Source organism: Lygodium microphyllum, chromosome 26, assembly GCF_053477565.2.
Source record: "Lygodium microphyllum isolate KBCC chromosome 26, Lygodium_microphyllum_v1.1.10, whole genome shotgun sequence".
Lineage (NCBI taxonomy): Eukaryota > Viridiplantae > Streptophyta > Polypodiopsida > Schizaeales > Lygodiaceae > Lygodium > Lygodium microphyllum.
In genome coordinates, this window is record NC_141160.1 from 127,788,850 (window position 1) to 127,809,794 (window position 20,945).

The 20,945-nt window shown below is 40.5% G+C and overlaps 1 protein-coding gene across 2 annotated transcripts in view; it reads left to right on the top strand.

The window, feature by feature from the left end:
• Positions 1-14,378: 14,378 nt before the first annotated feature.
• LOC148013783 (putative plant SNARE 12) overlaps positions 14,379-20,945 on the top strand; it is a 60,741-nt gene continuing 54,174 nt past the window's right edge. Inside the window, exons 1-2 of one of the 2 annotated variants that reach the window (XM_087667683.1) lie at positions 14,379-14,773; positions 19,241-19,333. In XM_087667683.1, the coding sequence (XP_087523809.1) occupies positions 14,607-14,773; positions 19,241-19,333 (260 nt within the window). In that variant the 5' untranslated portion in view covers positions 14,379-14,606. The remainder of the gene's footprint in view (positions 14,774-19,240; positions 19,334-20,945) is intronic. The other variant, XM_087667682.1, reaches the window with a different exon arrangement.

The following is a 20,945-nucleotide window of genomic DNA, read 5'->3' on the forward strand; positions in this document are numbered from 1 at the left end:
CATCCATTTCTTCATCCATGGCTTTCTCCCATTTTTCTTTTCCCATGGCTTGCTCAAAAGATGTGGGTTCTGGTTCCTGTATCACTTTGACCATATATGCATAGTGAATGGCTATAAATCCATCATATTTCAGCCTATCCACAGGATACCTAGCTCTTGTAGACCTGCGCAAAGTAGGTTCACTCCCAGGTGCTCTCAAAACATCCCTGGTCTTCCTTACTCCAGGTGTAACAATAGAAGGAATACCCAACTCATCATCAATGCTCTGTTCTGAGCCACTGGATTCACCATCCACATAAGAGTAACCTGCATTCACATCAAACATGGGCTGATCAACCTTCTCTTTTCCTTTTCGTGATACCTGCATACCACTATCTGCATTGCTTTGAGAAGATTCTCCTGATCTCAATCTGCATGTCCATGGCGAAGAATGTGAACCCCTGCTAGAGGATGCTCCAGGTCCACTAATATTTTGTGACTGCTGCTATGAATTCTGTGCAGCATTACCATTTTGTGCATCTACATCATCAATCACATTTACTGGTTTATACCAGCTACTCATCTCATAAAAAACAACATCTCTGCTCACTGTAAACTTACGAGTAGAAGGGTTATAGCATCTATACCCTTTTTGCTGCAGAGAGTAACCAATAAAGATGCACTTCTCAGCTTTTGGATCCAACTTGGATCTCAACTCATCTGGCACATGTACATAGGCAATGCAACCAAAAATTTTCAAATGAGAAATATTTGGTTTCCTACCAGTATACCTCTCCTCTGGAGTCATCCCATGTATTGCTGCATAGGAGTCCTGTTCATTATGTAGACTGTTGTAGCAACTGCTTCAGTCCAATAAAAATCTGGCAGGTCTTTTTCATTGAGCATGGCACGAGATACCTCTCCAATATGCCTGTTTTTCCTTTCTGTAATTCCATTTTGTTGTGGGGTATGACTGCATGAATATTGCTGCTTTATGCCATGCTCCTGCAGGAACCTTGCAAACTCATTTGAGAGGTACTCTCCCCCTCCATCTGACCTTAGGCATTTTATTTACAGACCTATTTCTTTTTCAGCCATAGCTTTAAGAGTTTTGAAATGCCCAAAAACTTCACTTTTCTTTTTCATAAAATACACCCAAACTTTTCTACTATAGTTATCAATAAAAGTGACAAAATAATGACAGCCTCCAAGAGATGCAGCTTTAGTAGTCCACACATCAGAGTGGATTAATTCCAATGGCTTCTTACTCTCTTGAACATGTCTAGGAAATGGTTTCCTTGCCTGTTTTCCGAATTGACAGGCTTCACATACCTTATGCATTTCTGCAACCTTGAATTTAGGCAATCCTATAACAATATTTTGGGCCTGCATTGATTTAAGTCGTTGTACATTAACATGACCAATGCGTTTATGCCAGATATCAATATCTGCAACTACACCAGTCCCATGTGCAAACATTGCTGCACTCAATTCAGGCATGTCTGCATCCAACGTAAACATTATGCCCTTCTTATTTCCTTTTGCTATCAAGTGACCTTTATTTTTCATATCCTCAACAAAGCATCCATGAGGATTGAATCTGACCTGCAAGCCCTGCTCAACCATTTGACCAACAGAAACTAGATTCTTGGTGATATTCGGGACATGAAATACATCGGACAGGTATTTCTTTTTCCCATCCTGCATAGACAAAGGAATTTTTCCAATCTGCACAATAGGATGTGCAGTATCATCACCAGTCTCCACAAATCCTGGTTTTTCCATTTTCCTTGCATCCTCCATCCATTCTGCATGACCTGTCATGTGGTTTGATGCACCTAAGTCAACATACCATACATCGTTGCTTTCTTCTGCACTTGTCACAGAATTGTTCATGTGCTGCACCATAAACAAATGCTCATTTCTGTCATCACCCTGTCTACTAGAAGATGCATAATTCCCTTGTTGCAATTTTCCATTCATGATGTCATTCTGCTTTTTATAGCAGTCTTTAGCCATATGACCCATTTTACCACAGTAGTAGCATTTAACATTGCTGTTTGCATTTTGGCCTCTTTGCCATCCACCACGACCTCTTTGGCTCCCCCTGCCTCTAGAGTTACCACGTCCTCCTCCATAGGACTGGTTTTCTTGAGTTTGCTGCATATTCTGATTTCTACCACGGCCTCCAAATCGGCCTCCTCTACCTCTGCCTCTACCTCTTCCAGCATTTGAGTAGAAGACAGCTTCTTTTGAAGTTCCTCCTGAAGAAGATGCACCACCATTTCTTTGCTCCTCAGAAATTAGAAGAGCAATCAACTCCTCAAAATCAGGAAATCTTTCACAGATGGAAATGGATGTTCGGAACTGTGCATAATCCTTTCCTAGACCATTCAAGGTCACAGAAACTAAATCATCATCTTCCACTGGCGACCCAATGGAAGCAAGTGCATTTGCAATCTTCTTCACCTTCATGTGGTAGTCGTTGATGCTCATATTTTCTCTTTGCACATTGTGCAACTCTTGCTTGAGCTGCATTTTCCTGGCTTGCGTATTTGTGCTATACATTTTTGACAAAGTATCCCATGCCACCTTTGGCGTACTTGCATCTTGAATATGCACAATCATAGAGTCTAAAATGTTGATAGACAGCCAGTACATAACTTTCCTAGCTCTCTCATGCCATGCTTTAAATGCCTGCATTTGCTGTTGATTGGGAACATCAGGAAGAACTAGTTCTTCTTCATTTCCTGCAACAAATTTCCAATATCCTTTTCCCATAAGAAAATTTGTCATTCTAAACTTCCATGCTTGGAAGTTGTTCTTGTCAAGCTTTTCAGTGACAATCTGTGAAAGAGAATCAGACGCCATTACAGGACATTGCAAAAAATTCTATCACTGCAAAGAACACAACTTCAGCCTCACAAGGGCAAATCTGCAAAACTGGCGAAAGTGGTATTTGACCACACAGTCACTTCCTAGTGACGATTTTGCATATATAGGAACCAAGGATGATTATGTAACTCCCAATGTCTCTGCACACGAGCATACGATGCAATATCTGTGGTAACTTTTCATCGACGTGTAGAACAGTGGTCGCACAGCATAAAACAAGGCTTTTTCCTGAGTGCGTGCAGAAAACTTCTACCTCCAAAACAGGCCCCCAAATGGCCTGAAATCAAAAAAACAGGGTCGCCACAGCATATACTGCCCTCTTGCTTCACCGCGAAGGGTGTCTCAACCTGAGACAATGCACTCTTGCAATTTCCGGCTGTGCTGCCTGCAGAGATCTGCTACCAAAACAGAAAATGAAAGCAACACTGCTCCTCTTACCAAAACACTGCGAGCTTGGCTTGCTTTCTTGAGCTCCTTACCATGAACAAGGCTCTGATACCATGTCAAGATTGTGGGAGAGAAGGAAGGAGTCTCACTTGAAGCTTTCTTGCTTGCACAATGAGGGAATACACACAGAGATGGAGGCTGAAAACAATTTTTCTCTTCTTAGTTGTGTAAGCCAAAAAGAACTCACGTACATAGAAATAGAAGAACCCTATATATGGGTCTCAAACCAAACTCAACTAACTAAGGTGGCATACTAACTGGGCCACAGAGTAGATAAGGATAGATGTCATCTACCTATTATTCATGGGTGGTGTACCAACCGCATCTGCAACTGACAAGTCGGTGACATAAATACACAACGGTCACCCTGGCGTATCACGAGTGGAGCTCGATATCTCAATAGATAATGCCATAACAATGCATGTAGTATTCGAATAACTGAAACAGTAGAATCTCCCACATGAGATACATGCATTGGGTAATGAGAGCCAACTCGAGAACATCTGGCCAAAACCAAGCAACCATGACAGATCTTCCATGACCTATCCTGAAGAGAGATAGAGTAACCTACATCATGCAACTGACTGACAGAAATCAGGCTCTTACTGAGCATGGGAACATGTTGAACATCCCTGAGCATAAGAGAAGTCCCATTAGGCAAAGCGAGGTGTATGTTCCCTGTACCAACAATAGCATAAGTATGCTCAAGGCCTAGATCAATACATCCATCAACTTCCCTATAAGAAGAGAACCATGCTCTATGAGGGGTAACATGACAAGATGCCATAGAGTCAAAAAGCCAATCAAAGGCATGGGCCTGATCATTGAGCAAATAAGCTGTAGGGAAACTAGATGACAGGACATGCTCAACTGCATCATCATGGGTAACTGCATGTACCTCACCACTAGAAAGAGTGGTAATACATGCTGCATTGCTAACTCTCTGCTCATGTCGAGTTCGTCTCTGTCTCTGTTGCTCTCTAATCCGTCTAAAGCATTTTCTTTGAACATGCCCAAGCTTCCCACAATGGAAGCAAACAACATCTGAAGTAGAAGAACCTGTAGAAGATGACAAGGAATCCAAGTCATCATGAATAGGGCTATCCATAGCATCCACGGAGCTCAAGCAATCGAGGGTTGTCCCAACATAGGAAACCTGCTCATAAAGACAATCATCTGCTAGTACATCAGTGGTAGAAGCATGCTGCAAATGCTCATGAAACCTCAATGGATGGGAGGACATAAAGGCATCAATCAAGGATGCAAAAACTCCCACATGAAGAAGAGTCGTAGCCAACTGCATGACATAACCAACCACAATACAGTAAAGCATAAGACATCTGTCATAAGAGCATATGATATTCAGCCATGAAATCAGCCCATAACCATATGCATATGCATAGCTCTACAGTACATCATGCCACCAAGGAACATCCAAGTCAAGTAAAGACCGACAAGTGACAAAGCATCCTGCAAGAGTCAAGCTCTAGGTGAAGCCCAAACATCTATACAACAACATCCAAATAAGTGGCTCTGTAAGGTATACAACAGTAGACCATGTGCATAGACGGATAAGCATACATAGCATCTGCTCTCTAACATGGACGGGCAATAGGAGCCCAACTAGCATAGAAGCTAGACAACAAAGGAGCAAGAAAGCCATAATTATAAATCCCAAGCACTATCCAAGTCCACTGATCAATAAGTATCCCGCATATAAAATGCAAATGAGCAATCATAGCTCAATAGGCAACTGCCAAAACGAGAGAGCAGCTCACTGCTCAATACCTGTAAGTGCATCCAAGTAATAGCCAAGATCCATAATCGAAGCATCAAATCCCATATAGCATCCAAGTTCGTAACAGAAAAAGCCAAGTCAATGTCCAACTGCTCAAGGGAATACTCAAATGAATGTCGAGACGAGCTCAAACAACTGCCATCCACAGCCAAAGCATAAAGCATTCACTAAGACATCATAACCCGTTCCGGGTAGCCTAGGCATAAACCATGTCATAGATGAAATGCCAGCTGCAAAGAAGTGACAGTCAAACCCAAATTGAGCTCTAATCTCAGCTTAAAAGAATTCTAGAGCATAAACAAGACATGTGGCATAGTCCAAATACATCATGACATCATACCGAGTAGCCGGTAGCACCCCGTGTGACCAATAGGCATAACCCAATTGTAGCATAAATAGCTTCAGCCCTAAAGTTTCCAACATCATATAACCTTTGTAAACTGAGAAAATCAGTGCTTAATCCAAATCAAATCCATAGGCAAACCATATGCATACATTCCCGTATGTATAGGCACCAACTGGGCATAATTGGGCATCAAATGCCAAGACATGTAAGCATAAAATTGAAGTAACAGGTGGCTGCCCTGTTTTGGACAGATCTAGGATTGTTTAAAATAGTCAATGGCTGAGCTAAATCAGCTCCAAATTTATCTCACATAAGAGGCATAACATCCACAAGTGATCCGATATCAATAGACATCAGTAGAAGCATCACATAAGCCATAGGCATGCAAATACATGATGTCTCAAACCTGAACTCTATTGCAGAATATTCTATCATCAGAATTTGGCAAATCGAACATCACCATCACGTTTCGAGCATGCCAAAACCCCAACTTAGACTCTTACCTTGCCTGAATCGGGTTTTGAATGCCCGAGATATGACAAAAAGAGTGATTTTTGGGCCAGATTTTGAAACAGGCGCAAAAAAAAAAACATGAGCTGGCTGGGGGGGTCTGCTGTCCCACGTGTCAACAATGGGGCCCAAAGGGGGCACAAATGGGGGCCAAAGAAGGCCTACACCAAGCCTCAGCAAGCCTTGATAGGCTGGAAGCAAGATCTAAGTGAAGGAAGTTCCAAGAGGTGTGAGCTATGGCTGCCCACAACTTGTGAAAACCCTGTTGAGCTGAAAACTGAGTGAGAATGAAGATCTCATACCTCATGGGGAAGGCTAGGATGAGCTCTTGAAGACCCGCTCTGATACTAGTTGAAGGGGATGCAATGGCAATGGAGAAGGAGAAGAGGAAGATGCGGGAGAGAAGAGCACACACAATGTAGGTGCTGTCGTCCAACTGAACTGACAGCCTTATTGCACTATCATATTATATATGAATAAAGAATGGGCGGTCAAGTATACACGGGTAGGCCCATAGGCCTTTTACCCCAAAAATTGCGATAGTTGGAATACCTCAAGGATAGTCCAACAAAGCATAATGGATCTACCATATCACGCACAAGTAGGAGTGAAACTCTTTCAACAAGAGCATAAGAGGCAAGGCATGATGGTGTGATGGCACCTAGTAGGTGTTCAAATGTCCAAGAAGTAATTGTGCACGTATCAATTCATGTGCCTTTGCATCCTCAATCAAGGTGTTGATGATTATACTCTTCATAATATTACACTCTACCAACTCAAGTTTCCCCTATGGTTTCTTATACTTTAACTCTCATAACCCTTACAAAATGATGCTCCCTAAGTCTATCAAATGAGCATGGGTATCTAGTACCAATATGGTGATGGTGTAAGTGCCTATACTTAACTCACATGACCCTTACAAAATGACACTCCCTAAGTCTATCCAATGAGCATGGGTATCTAGTACCACTAGAGTGATGGTGTAAGTGCTTAGTGTCTTGAGGGATCATCCATGACCTCACACAAGGTTATCACGGTCCCTTGAGTATTTCAACATCATGTCCCTTGTTACACATGGAGATTTTGAATGTGACTACCACAAGGATTGCTACTATAAGGGGGTCTCAAGTTCTTGGCCTAGAGCATTTGCACAAATTATTGCATGTGGTTCGATAACTCTAGATCATAAGAGCTTGTCTCATAGCTTGAAGTTGGTGTTTGAACTTAAGTAGGTTGACTTGAGCACCAAAAAGGAAAGGTTAATATGTGTCATGTTCATGGTGAGGCTAGATCATGTCTCATAGGTGAGTAACACTAGCAAGACTCTTTGAGTGAGGGAGGAGTGGCAATGTGTCCTTGCAAGACCCTTTGAGTGAGGGAGGAGTGGCAATGTGTCCTCGAAAGGCCGAGGGGTGTGTCATCCAACCAAGTTGGTAAACACGCAAGTCGTGGCATTCAAGCTAGTCATGTCCAAGTGGCAAGTGTAGTTTGGCATCTAAGTCGTAAGGTTGAGAGGAAGTATGTTGAGGTCAAGCTTGGTGGTAAGACAAGAAAGAAGTGGATGATGGCCTACAAGAATGGAGTCGACCCAAGCAATGTGGCCAAATGGGGAGGGTGGTTACAAGTAGGCGAAGGTTGAGACTAATGAAGGTCAAGTGTAAGGGAGGCTTGGTGGCCATGTGGGAGAAGAAGGGACAAGAGAAAGAAAGAGGTTCCGAAATAGAAGAAGGAGGCCAAGAGGAGATAGGAGGACCAAGGGGAGGAAGAGGTGGTGGAGTGGGGGAAGGAGAAGAAGAAAGAGGGCTAAGGGGAAGGAGATTGAGGGGAGAAAGGAGGGCTAACAGGATAATATTGGTGTTCTTCACCATATGTGCATTAATATATTGGGTAAACATTATGACTTGGGCTAAGAGCCTCTTAGCCTTAAGTCTTAGACACGGCCTAACATTTAGTGAGAGAGCCTAGGAGGTCGATGTATGGGGTGGCTTGAGGTGATGGCTGTGCAAGTGGTAAATTTGAGGTTGTTGAGAGCCAAGAAGATGATTTGGTTGCTTTAGGCTAAAATGATGAAGGTTGAGACCTTGTAGTAGGCCAAGATGATGATGATGGAGACCTTGTATGCAGGCCTTTCTACTCTTGTCTCCTCCTCTCTCTAGTGCTCTATCTTAATCTCTTCCCTTCTTCCCTCATGCTAGTGGATTCCCTTGTTTTTCCAAATTTATAAGAAGGAAAATTTCCAAAACACATCACATGTGAATCCCAAAAGCAAAAAGTTGTAGACTCAAGCTAAACGCCCTGGTTCCACACATCTCACTTGAAATTCACAAGCAGGCTCCTCATCTTTTCCACAAGATGTAAATAGAGACCAAAATTTTGGATTTTTTAATGGTTTTGATTGTCTACTCATTCCTAATGCTATGTAACTCCCTACTCTACTTCTAAATCCAAATTTTCAACAAAAAATAATCTAGTCTCTCCGATTCCATTTGTCCTAACCTACCTCACACTTGTTCGGGAGCCACTTCTTATCTGTTTTGAAGAACACACTCCTATTTTGTTTCAGTGTCATGCTTCTATTCCAATACATGATAAAGAAATGTATGTTGTCACAAGTGATTCCCTAATGTCTTAGCAATGGAACCAAATTTTCAAAACTTTCCCAAGTTTTGAATATCGAACTTGATAGAATTCTTATTATTTCAAGCATCTCTCTAGTTTCAACAATGGCTACCTCTCACATAGCCAATACGTCTTTCATGCTCACCAACCTATTTTTCCTTTTCTTAAACCCCATGAAAGCAAGAATAAATGAATTGATAAGGGTGTAGTGAGCTTACCGTCTTGCCTTCTCCTCGACACCATGACATGAAGGATCAATAGTAGCTCCATGATTCGTATGATGATCCTCAATCTGCCTCCACTACTCCATAGCTCCCCATTTGATTTGAAACTGCTCATTCTACAAAAGTGGATGCAAGCTGCGTGGTCTTTCTTTCCCTTGAAATTTTTTACAACTTGCATGAGGATTGAGCCTAGCTCTCAAAATATTATTGCAAATAATTAGATGGCTATGAGATTAACAGACAAATATTATGCACATGCCATGGAAATGATTAATTCCTAGTATATTTTTGGCATATATATCTTTGTTAGATTTGCACTTTTATTGTCTTTCCATCTTTTGCAATCATCACCTTGCCATTTAATACCTTCTATTTGTTTCTTTTACTGTCATGATCATTTTTTGGTTGCTATTAACATTATAACAAAAAGAAAGAAATAGTAAATGGAAAAATAACCCCCAACCAATAATATAAAGATATCCTCCCTTGTGTGTTGAGGAGCCCATGGCCACATATATATATATATATATATATATATGAGAGAGAGAGAGAGAGAGAGAGAGAGAGAGCAATGACTCAAAACACATAGGGAAAGAAGCTCTAAGCACCCAACCTTCTCTTCTCTTATCTAATCTGTCACTTCCATATCCTCATGGTATCACAAAGATGCATGAACATAGCAGGGAATCATCATCAAAAGCACATTAATGTCCTTCATGAAGTCCGTGTTCTTTCCTTGGGTCATTTCATTAAAAATCAATTAAAATTTTATGGACATATTGATGTTAATAAAAAATAGCTAAAAGGAATTGCTTTGTATAAGAAGGGGATAGACTCAATTGTCATCACTAGAGATTTTAGGTGTTTTCTAGCATATTACTGTTACAAGTGGATTAGAGGAGATTTGCTAAACTGTAAGAAAGTAAAAGTGCACCAAATTGTAGATTCATTTAGGGGTTTTGAGAAACCGCATGTAACTTACAATCAAAATTACTATACTCACTAAGAAAAGGGTCATGTAAAGAGTGTAATAAAGAATGAAAAAGAGAAAGAAGGATAGGATATTAATAACAACTCTCATAGAGGAAAATCATAGTTCAACCCTACCTTAAACTCAAGGCACTTTGTATTTATTATGTAACAACAAGGCCTAAGCCCTATGCCTAAGTCCCAAGTTAGAGGGGATACTTTTAAAGAAGTGAGTATAAGGCAACCAAGAGTCTAGGTGAAGATAAGACTATGTGATGGTAGCACTGAGGAGTTGAGATAGGAAGAGACATAGTAGGTTCTTTCCTTATGTGATTCCATGAAATTTTTGTAGACATATCACTCTAACTAAAGAAACAACTATAGGGACTCAATAAGGGGATAGATTCATTTTGTCATCATGAGGGATTCTCTATGTTTTCTAGCATATTATTTTTATGAGTGGTCAATAGAAGTTTTACTAAATTGTAAGAAAGTAATAATGCACAAAATCATAGATTTGTCTAGGGTTTTTGAGGAAGTAGGTATAACTTATAATGAAAATTGCTATCCTTGCTAGGAAAGGGGTTGTGTAAAGAGTATAATAAAGAATGAGAACAAGAAAGGAGAGGACATTAATTACAGCTCCCATAGAGGGATAGTGTAGTGCGACGCTAGCTTAAACTCAAAGGACTTCATAAAAGTTATTATTATGTAACATTAAGGGCTAAGTGTTGTACCCATGTCCCAAGCTAGAGGGGGTAGTTTTAGAGAGGTGAGTATAAACTAGTCAATTCCTTGAATAGTGCTTGTGTGGTCATAGTCTAGGTCAAGATAGGATTATGTGATGGTAGCACTAGAAATAGTTGAGACAGAAAGAGGCACAAAGATGTTATTTATCCTAAATCATACCTTATGATAGTATAGAAGAATTGATTTTGAAGATTGGGATCATGCAATGGTTGTAAGTCCATGGGTGTGTTGTGGTAAAAATAGGGATCATGCAACAATATCAAGGACACTTGAAACAAGGAAGGATTATAAAGGATATGAGGTTTTTTCTTGAAACATTCTTTGTGAGAATTGTAGTTGAAGTAGGGATCATGCAATGGTATCATGAAAAGATGTTGTAAGTGAAATTTGGTTGTTTGAAGTGGAATTATTGTTTGGTTGAAATGATAGTGGTAGGATGTGATTGTTTGTTGATGTGATTGAAGAAATCTATCATGACAATGGATATGATGAGGTTATTTGAGAATGAGACTAGCATATATACCCCCCTTGACTCTTGCCCTAGATAGGTCTTAGATAGGTTTCCCACCCAACTGACTATTACCATTTGAGTGAGATCACCACCTAGACGAGGAGATCAAATGTGTGGCGAAGGTTCTTTCCTACTCTAGCACATGATTGATGGGGGCTCTAGCCATGTTAACATTAACCTCAACTTACTTATAATGAGACAATAAATCTTTGATACAGACATGGTGCATGGAGATATCCAATGACAAGATATAAGCAGATGGAGGATTTTGAGATGAGTTGAAAATTTCCTCCAATCTTAGATTTAAGAGTGGTTAGATCATTTCAAATATCTTATGCAATTGTTTGAAAATGATTGTTTTCGACCATTGCTTTTTTGTCATGCTTAAAGGTGCTCAATGAGCTCTATATAATGGGCTAATTAAGAATGTTATTTTTATATGTTCTCATGTGGTAGGGCCTAATTAAATTAATACTAGGGTTGTGTCATAGAGCTAGACTAGAACCATTTTAGAGGGCGGGAGTGATATTATACCTTATGGGCAGAGGGGTTCATTTTACCTCCCCTTCATCTCTCGCTCCCTTTGAGCCAATTACAATGAGTTTGCTCTCAACCTTGATTGATTGCAAACTGATCCTTCTTGGCTAGGTGCTAGATTGTTGTTAGAGATTGTTAGGCCATAAGTCTCTTAGGTTAATCTTAGTGGGTTGAGGCCATTTGCAAAGTAGACTTGGAAGTTACATTACCAGCTATGTTTGTAAATCCTAAGGTATTTAAAGGCATCTGAGTGATTACCAACATCCTTTGCCCTAGCTTGTCTAGGGCAGGGGGTAGGCGCACCACATGATCCTCCTACTCCTTTGCCCTAGTTTGTGGGTACATCACATGATCCTCTTACTCCTCTTTGAAGGTCATCATTGACCAAACTTCCAAGCTTTCTACTACATTCTCCACATAGTATAGGTATTACTGGTCTCTTTAAGATTTGGCCTTGTAACTTTTTGAGAAACTAAGCCTCTATACCATTGAAACAGAGAAATGTACATTACAAAAACCATCACATATAGTGGAGATATGCCCCTTTAGCAATTGTGGAGGAGAAGTTGTCCTTAAACAAGCTTACTATTAAGGGGAATGAACCATGCACATCCTCACACACAAACATACACAAAAAAAATTGAGATTTGGCTATGGTAAGAAGAAAGTTGCTTCAATTGATGTGTTAATCTATAGAATGGTGAAAATTATCTCATTGGTTTAAGGTCTCTACTCTAGGCCCTTCGACAGGAATATGCTTAAACTTTTCTACTTTTTCACCCACATAAACATTGTAGGTCTTCAAAGCCTACTTTGGAGATGGTCATATTTTACTCAAACTTGCCAAACTGTGCCTCTTTTAATCAACCACCGATATGGGAGTCTTTCAGTTAACTGAATGCTTTGTCATCAACTAGAAAATGAATATTAGTAGATTTGTTATTGTATAAAAGTAAATTTAATTGATATATGTGTGTATTAGTTTCAGGGCACTTCTAATGGAATCTCAATGGTTTGGGTTGTTATAATCTAATAGTTGGAAAGGTCTTAGTGATGTGGTGTGGGGGACATATGTTGATAGAAAGGATTGCATGATTTGCATGATAAGAGGAGAGAGAGAGAAAGGAACAATTATAAAATAAATATGCACATGAACTTTATATGTATATAATTACACACACTCACACACAGACATAGAGGGAACAAAGTTAATTAGGCTCAACTACATGCCAACTACACAAAAAGGGAAGTATAAATAAGTGTATCTATCTTGAGGTTAACAAAGTCTACCACCATAACCGTTTGAGTAAAATTCACATGAGAGAGAGAGAGAGAGAGAGAGAGAGAGAGAGAGAGAGAGAGAGAGAGAGAGAGAGAGAGAGAGAGAGAGAGAGAGAGAGAGAGAGAGAGAGAGAGAGAGAGAGAGAGAGAGAGAGAGAGAGAGAGAGAGAGAGAGAGAGAGAGAGAGAGAGAGAGAGAGAGAGAGAGAGAGAGAGAGAGAGAGAGAGAGAATGTGTGTATGTGTTATCATATGCAGAAAACCTAGCATGCCTAACTTATTTCGGAGCTTCTTGCTAAATAAATCAACAATCTAGTTAACTAAAGAGGGGATTACATATTCCTAGTTTTTTAAAGCCATCCTCTACTATTTGGAATGAAAGATAACATGTTTGCTAAATAGCTTTTCATTGCCAAGTAAATCCATCCACAATTTATTTCATAGAGAAGAGCTAAAAAATACATAGATCACATTCCAAATATCTTTACTTCCCATAATTGGAATAATAATTAGAAGGTTAGGTTAAGTATATGGTGATGGCAACCAGGTGAAGTGCACCTAATGGGCTTGGCCAACAATGCCAGCTAGGCCAACTTAAAAAGAAAAGGAGAGTACATTTGACATGCAAAGTCAATGTTAAAATGTTCTTCTATATCCCAGGTTAAAATTAACAAGTGATTCATGTTATAAACATAGGAAATTGTGAATGCTTTACACCTGTCCTTGATGGATTGCAAAACTGCTAGCCTTTAAACCATTGAGTAAGCAGGTCGTGATGGTCAAAAGTTTGAATCTCCTCAATCAAGTAGCTCTGTAGCACAATAGGGTACGGGGGTGTATTTTGATGGGGTCCTAAAGAGTGACAATTTACAGTGGCATGCACGGGTTGATATTGTGACAAGGAGGTGTGGGGGTCAATGGGTAGTGGAGAAGAAAAGCGGCATTCTGATTGGCTGATGTCGGTTCAAAGCTCGCCACTCTTCCATTAACAATTATTCTAAGGCTCCTCTTCGTTACGCTTTAGACGGCTTTTTTTGCACCACATGTTTGCTTGTTTTTGCTTCGATAGCTCATGCAAATGGATCGAACGTTGCCATTCTTTGTTTGCGTGTCAAGGGGGTTTGTGTGCATCATTGAGTATAAGAAATCTGTATCCAAGTTTCCATGAAGGAAGAGTGCCTGGTCTCTTTGTAGGTGTCCTCTGCCCTATCCTTTGGGATGAAGGGATCCTTAAGGATGGAAAGGCCCCTCTTCGGGTGCGGGCAAGATGTCCTATCTTCAATGAAAAAGCATTACCATAAAAAAGGGAGCTTAAGCAGGGCAAGAAAGATTTTGAATGATCCACTGTTTTCCCTTCCAAGGTCCGACCTTTTATTATATATTTATATCTACCCTACGAAGAGTAGTGGGACTTTTTGGGAAGGGCCACTCCGACCCTACGAAAGCACATAGCCAGCGAAAGTGGCGACAAATTAAAAAGGGAGGAACCATTTTTATGAGGAGTAAACAAGGGCGTCACACATCAAAAAGCGTTGAAAAATGGAAATGGAGAAGGCTCCTCATCATCATCACCATCATAGATGCGATCCTCCCATCCGGGCCTGTACTGCTGAGACGAAAGCACTATCGTCGCCATCGCCATCGCCATCACCATCACAATCGTTGCCGTCCTACTCATTCCTCCTCTTTGTCAGCATTCTTCTTCGCTGCTGTCGTTGCTGCTGCCTCGTTGATCTCCGTTGATGAACGAGGGCACAGGGCGCTTCGTGCGCTTCCATCAGGTGCCTTCGCCTTCTCACCAGATCTCCACCGAGCCCATCATGGCGCGCGCCTCCTCCTCTGCTGTCGATCTGCCCCCCGCGCTCGCAGACATCGACGGCCAGCTGCAGGATCACTTCCGAGCACTTCAGTACGCAGCTCTTCTCTGCCTTTTTTGCTTCCTCGATTTTGATGTACACATCGCATTAGGCTGTCTGGCTAAAGCCTTGTCGTGTGAAAGGCCATGTTATTAAAATGTGTGGCAAAGGCTGTATCGTGTTAAAGCACATATGGACCACATCTTGACATTACAGCTGCTATGTCTCCCGGCGGCCATTGGAGTTTTGCAGCATTACCTCAAATAGTCTTGTAATGTTCACAGCTGTTTTGATCCTCATTCGGTCGAAATGACACCTTCGAACAATTGCCCGACTTCTTGTCTTTGATTACCATTTCCAGCACTTCGTTGAATCGAGAATTTAGGGACACCTCTATGGCCTTCAACTGCCCAAGCAGGCCCACATGAAAGGTAGGCTTCATCTTCTAGCGAGACAAACCTCTGAATTAAACATTCTCTCTGGTTAGTGTCAGTGCCATTGGAACCGGTAGAAGGCTCCACAATCTGCGGATTGCAGGATCTCTAGTGAAACTAGGCTTAAGGTAGTCAGGTATGATCAGTCTGATCTGTCTAGTCCATGGACTTACAGTATCAAAGGCACACAGAAAAATGTCGGATAAAATCCGGTCTTTCGTACGGTCATCAAGAAATACATAGAATATTTAGTAAATATTACTTGTATTAACATGAGAGTGACTACCCATGAGACAGATTGCCACAAGGCATTATCCATCCAATACTAGTACAGTTTACTTTCACTTTAAAGTGGACATTGTTTTAAAATACAATTCAAATGCATGGAATTTGTATGGTACCATATAGTTTGAACACATAGTATAGTATTGTATGAAACATATTGTACACAAATGGAATGTAGCCTTGAATGGGCTCAATTGCTTTTGGCTATGCACTCAATGTAGGGAGCAACTCAGAAAGTGATGAGGACTCATTAAGTCTATCCTCAAGGGAGACAAGAAGTACTTGAGGACCAAAGTCCAAAATAGTGACATTGGTGGACTGATTAGATGCTGCTTTAAGTGAAATGGGGGTAGACAGTTTTACTTGTGGAGAGACAAAATGGTATGCTTTGATATCATGTTGTGAGATGATAGATAGAGTGTACGACAACATTAAGACAAAGAAACTCAGAAACAGTGAAGAAGAAGATGAATGAAGAATGATGAACATTGAATCGTGCTGATACACTGGAGTGGAGCTCGGAGATGATTGCGTTGTCTTGGCTGATTAGGTGCCGCCACCTAGAAAAAATCTGCACTGTGAACATAGTGAAACATAGTCCTTTGGGAAGAGCTGTTGATAACAAGAAAAAGATTGCTCTATGGAGGAAGCGAAACGTAGTCCTCCGAGTAGAGGAATGTCGGAGTAGACACTGGAAGATGAAGGGCACAAGGAAAATGCAGCTAGTAATGCTTGCAATGTATGGGAAAATGTATCTTGCTATGGGTGGTGGTATGTGAATTCCCACATACAGTCATATTGAAATGATCCAAAGTATATAAAGAGATGTTTCATACTGCTTTTGGTGTTCCTAGCATGTTAGGTACACACAAGGGGCTAGTCAACTGGATGTGATGTTTCATATAGGTTAAGTTAGAATTGGAATGTTAAAGTATAAAGGATCTCCATGCTCTAGAGAAAAAGGGCCTAGAACCCAATGTAGGTTTTGGGGTATGAAGAGTTAAAGTTTCCATGTGCTTCTTGGTGAAGTTTCAATATAGTTTCACATATAAAAGGATCTAAATGGATGGAGGAGGGTGACTTGCTAGATCATCCTTAGTGTTGCATTTTACCTTGATGTGTTTCAGTTTAGAGCCGACTTTGGATTGGACTCATTTAAGTTTAATAGAGCATAGAAGGTCCAGAGTATTGCTTGATGCTTAAGAGAAAGGTTGAACCTCCACTCCCCTAGTGATGGATAGCTCAATTATATAGTGGATCTCGGATGTACTTCGTTTACATATAGGGTATTTTATATTGACAATATTTCTGCCATTATATTCAATGTAATGCATGTATAGGATGCATGGATGGTATACAATGTACATTTGCAAGTCATGCAAGAGAAGTACATTTACGTAAGATACATATGATTTGCAATTGATGTATGCTATGAATAATGACTAAATACAATGCTCAATACAGCAAGCACACTGTTCAAGGTGAATATTGGACCTTGAACTCCTGTATCGCTAGGACTAGGGTAGAGAGTATGACATGGAGAGTGTGTCGTACTTTGACAAAGAATGAATAACGACTAAATACAATGCTCAATACAGCAAGCACACTGTTTAAGGTGAATATTGGACCTTGAACTCCTGTATCGCTAGGACTAGGGTAGAGAGTATGACATGGAGAGTGTGTCGTACTTTGACAAATGAATGAATAATGACTAAATACAATGCTCAATACAGCAAGCACACTGTTCAAGGTGAATATTGGACCTTGAACTCCTGTATCGCTAGGACTAGGTTAGAGAGTATGACATGGAGAGTGTGTCGTACTTTGACAAATCTCGAAACGCAGCAGACAGCCACTGAAGGTACATCGGCTTCAACAAATGCAGATCTAGGAGTGTCTAGATTAGTGCTGGATGAAGTTGGATAGCATGAATAGTGAGCAATAGGTGGGAAACAATTCAGAATGGGCAGGTGATAGCTGTAGCAGCTGCAATGATGATGTGGCAGGCTGTACGGCAGGGCTGGTGGATGGAAAATGCAGATCTGAATGATGATGTCAGCACTCAGCAACAGCTGCGCAATGGAGAACACAGGTTGGAACAGGCACATAAGCAGCAAACGCTGCCTGTCTGATGTGGACAGCAGGCTGCAATCAGTCACTAGCAAGGAGAGAGGGGCTGGACAGCAGGCGCCACTGTCTGTGGACAGGAGTAGATGGCAGTAGACAGCAACTTAGATTGGGATATGCTCTGTCAATGGGGTGTGGACAGCAGAGACAATTGCCAATAATTTGCAAAATAGGATTAGGGTTGAGTAGTGGGCAGCTTGTCTATTTGTAGAATTGTGCATCCTCCCAAATTAGGGTTTGGCTTATGGGTCACAGACATTGACTAGGAACATGCACTATTTAATGAAACTTTGGTAATAATTGAGTTTTGGGGCTGTAATAAAGAGTTAATCAGGTCATAATGCATTTTTAGCTCAATAGGCTCCTCCATTTTATGAATGTGAAGGAACATAGACTTGTAACAGTTGGGGTAGAGGTAGACGAAGGCTTAGATGATGTACCTCCAACCTCCATCCTTTCTCCTCGAGATGGGTGCCCTTCCTATAGTGTGGGCACTTAGGTTTACCATTTCTCCTTTGGAGCTATGCTAGAGTCTTAAAAAGTCTCCGAGTGCTTAACTTGTTTCTTCTTCTTGTTCTTGGCCTTCTTGTCTGTTTTGGTGCCCCCTCTTGAACCTACAATAAAAGCTTTCTTGGATATGGATCCACCTATGGGGCTAGTTTCTCCCCCAAAATGGTGTCCGATACAGTGGAGGTGAGCAAGCTAGTGTAGAAGAAATTATACTTCAGAGATGGGAGACAAGTAATTAGAATCATTGCCATATCTTCGGATGCATGGCAAGAGAGTCATCAATGGAAAATGTTTGGAGCTTCTTTTTTGTGGTAATTCCAAGCTCGTTCCATGTGGGTGGAAGTGACGAACTTTCCTTCACATCTTTGGCGGCTTCTTCCTTTGGTTTGCACTTCCCTAAATGGGTCATACGGACAGCTTCCTATATTGGAAAATGGGTTAGGAAGGTGAGATGCATGTCCTCCTAGCCAATATCCTTCCTATAAGCAACAACCTCTACTGCAAATTTACAAACAAACAGAGTCTCTCACCGAACCTTTAGGTTGGGGAGCCTTAAGAGTCAACGCTAAATCAATTGTGACAAAACTCTGTAGGTGTTGATGATGTCCTCGTCCTTCAGCTTTTAAAGGTAGTTGTTTCCTTCCAACTTTTGGCCCTTAGGTAGATTGGATAGGACAGGACATGAATGTATGGTGTGTGAAGATGTAGACAAGGGTGCTCATAAGATTCCTCAATAAGCTGATGTAAAGTATAGAGAAGGTGGTCTTTATCCATGGACAAGGTAAGAATATTCACAGAATATTGTTGAGGAGCCTGAGATGGAAGGAAGTAAGCAGAGCAAGGGTGGGAAGAAGCTCAGTATTCTGAAATCTCAAGAGCAGGATCTCTTGTTACTATGATATCTATGTGTAGGTAATTGTGCTGTCTTCTATACTTCATCACATGTATTGTAATGGCTGCACTACCCTTCATCGTATGCTTTGTAATTGCTACTGCTATTTACAATTATCATCAAAAAATTTGAGGGATAATAACGTTTGGCTAATTGCTTTAGCACCCAGATTTTACAATTTCTAAAATGTACTTGTCTTAGCTTATTCATGTAGTTGCTTTTGGTATCATTATCTTTTGTGATCAGAGTTTTGTTTTCATGTTGGCTTACAGAAATGGGTTCCAAAAGCTGGACAAGATTAAAGATCCCAACAGGCAAAGCAAACAACTGGAAGAGCTCACAGGGAAGATGAGAGAATGTAAAAGGTTGAGATTTTGCTATTGTATTTGCATGACTGAATTATTGTTTAGCATTGTTGATTCTTGAGGTTCTAGCTCCCAAAGTTAGTCTGCTTTGTGATTGATTAAGAAAGTTGAAGGAGAAAGCTTTGATGTTGCTGAACTTTGTCTCTAGCAGTAATATGCTGTTTTTGGACTCTGTAATGGTTTCACAGCTTCATATGTCTGATCTTTTCTTAAGCAGTTTCAGACTACTATGATCCTGTTGAACTCTATGTGTATGGTTTCACCCACTTCATATGTCCTTTGATTTTTTCTTAAGCGGTTTCAAATTACTGTGATACTGCTGACGTGTTTATCATAATGGCTTCCGAAGGTTTCTTACTTTCTGTTTTGTAAAGTTATTACTTTATCACAAGCTTTACAATTCTTCATTCATTTGGGAACTTCAAAAGTTGCCTTTCTATTTGTGTGTTGAGGTTGAAGTGGAATATGTATTCGAAAAGGCTGTACCTTATGGAGTGACACTTGGGATTCAACTACTATTTCCAGTAGCAGCTACTCCTTTGGTTAGCAAACAAGTAAAGAATGGAGAAAATACCACAAGGGATAATATATGACAAAGGATGTGGTGAAGTTTTGCTTGCACTTGCATGACCTGGGTACCTTTTTATTGTTATGATAGTGAAGAATTCTACAAGAGTATAAAGCCACATACATTTGCTGATTATGCTCTGTATGCAATGGTGTTTATGCTGCTCTTGTTTTGGTTGGACAACTTAAATGTGAGGTCAGCAAGTTTACATGGTTTGTTCTGTAATAGTTTACATGCATGGAATAGGACGGAATCGTTTGCACTCGTCAATGGATAGAATTGTGATCAGTTGTTTTGATTTACACCAAACAACAGTTTTTGAAGTACCGTCTAGCATGATATTATTCTTAAAGTCATACAAGAGTGTTCATTTTGCTTATGCCTCTTGTGCTCACAATCTGCTGTATGTGTTACTTTGGCTTTGCATGACAAGATTTTGGTCTTGTGGGCAATGTGGAGAGCATGCCACCAAACCAAATTGGGTCTTCATCATTTTGGCCCTCCTTTTTTCCCCATGGTTATAACAATCATTATGTGATTGGCTTTCACTTGTTGGTGATGTTGATAGTCTCATACACAGTGTTTTTCGGGTGGTTTTTAATACATTCATTATGGTGCTGACCTCCTTGGTACAATCACCCCTTGTGAATTAGCGGATTTCAAAAGGATTAATGTGCAGCTTTGAAAAGCCTGCTTGGTTGAGTGACAGCAGTCAGCTTCTTCCGATTCTTAACTCTTGCTTGTATAGATGTATATGTGTCTACTTGTTGTGGGAGACCAGTTTGCATGGTATGTGCTGTTATAGTTTGCATACATGGATGAGAATAAAATCATTTGCTCACCACAAACCACACGTCAATGGATAGAATCAGTCTTTTCATATGGCAATCATATGTCATAACAGACAGGTATGAAAGTATGAAAAGAGTACAATGCACACCCTGAGGCTGAATCATACATTGCCCAAATTTTACCTTTAAAAACAGAAAATTGTATCTAAATCTAGTATTTTATTCTAAATTGAGTAACTAAGCTAACATGCTG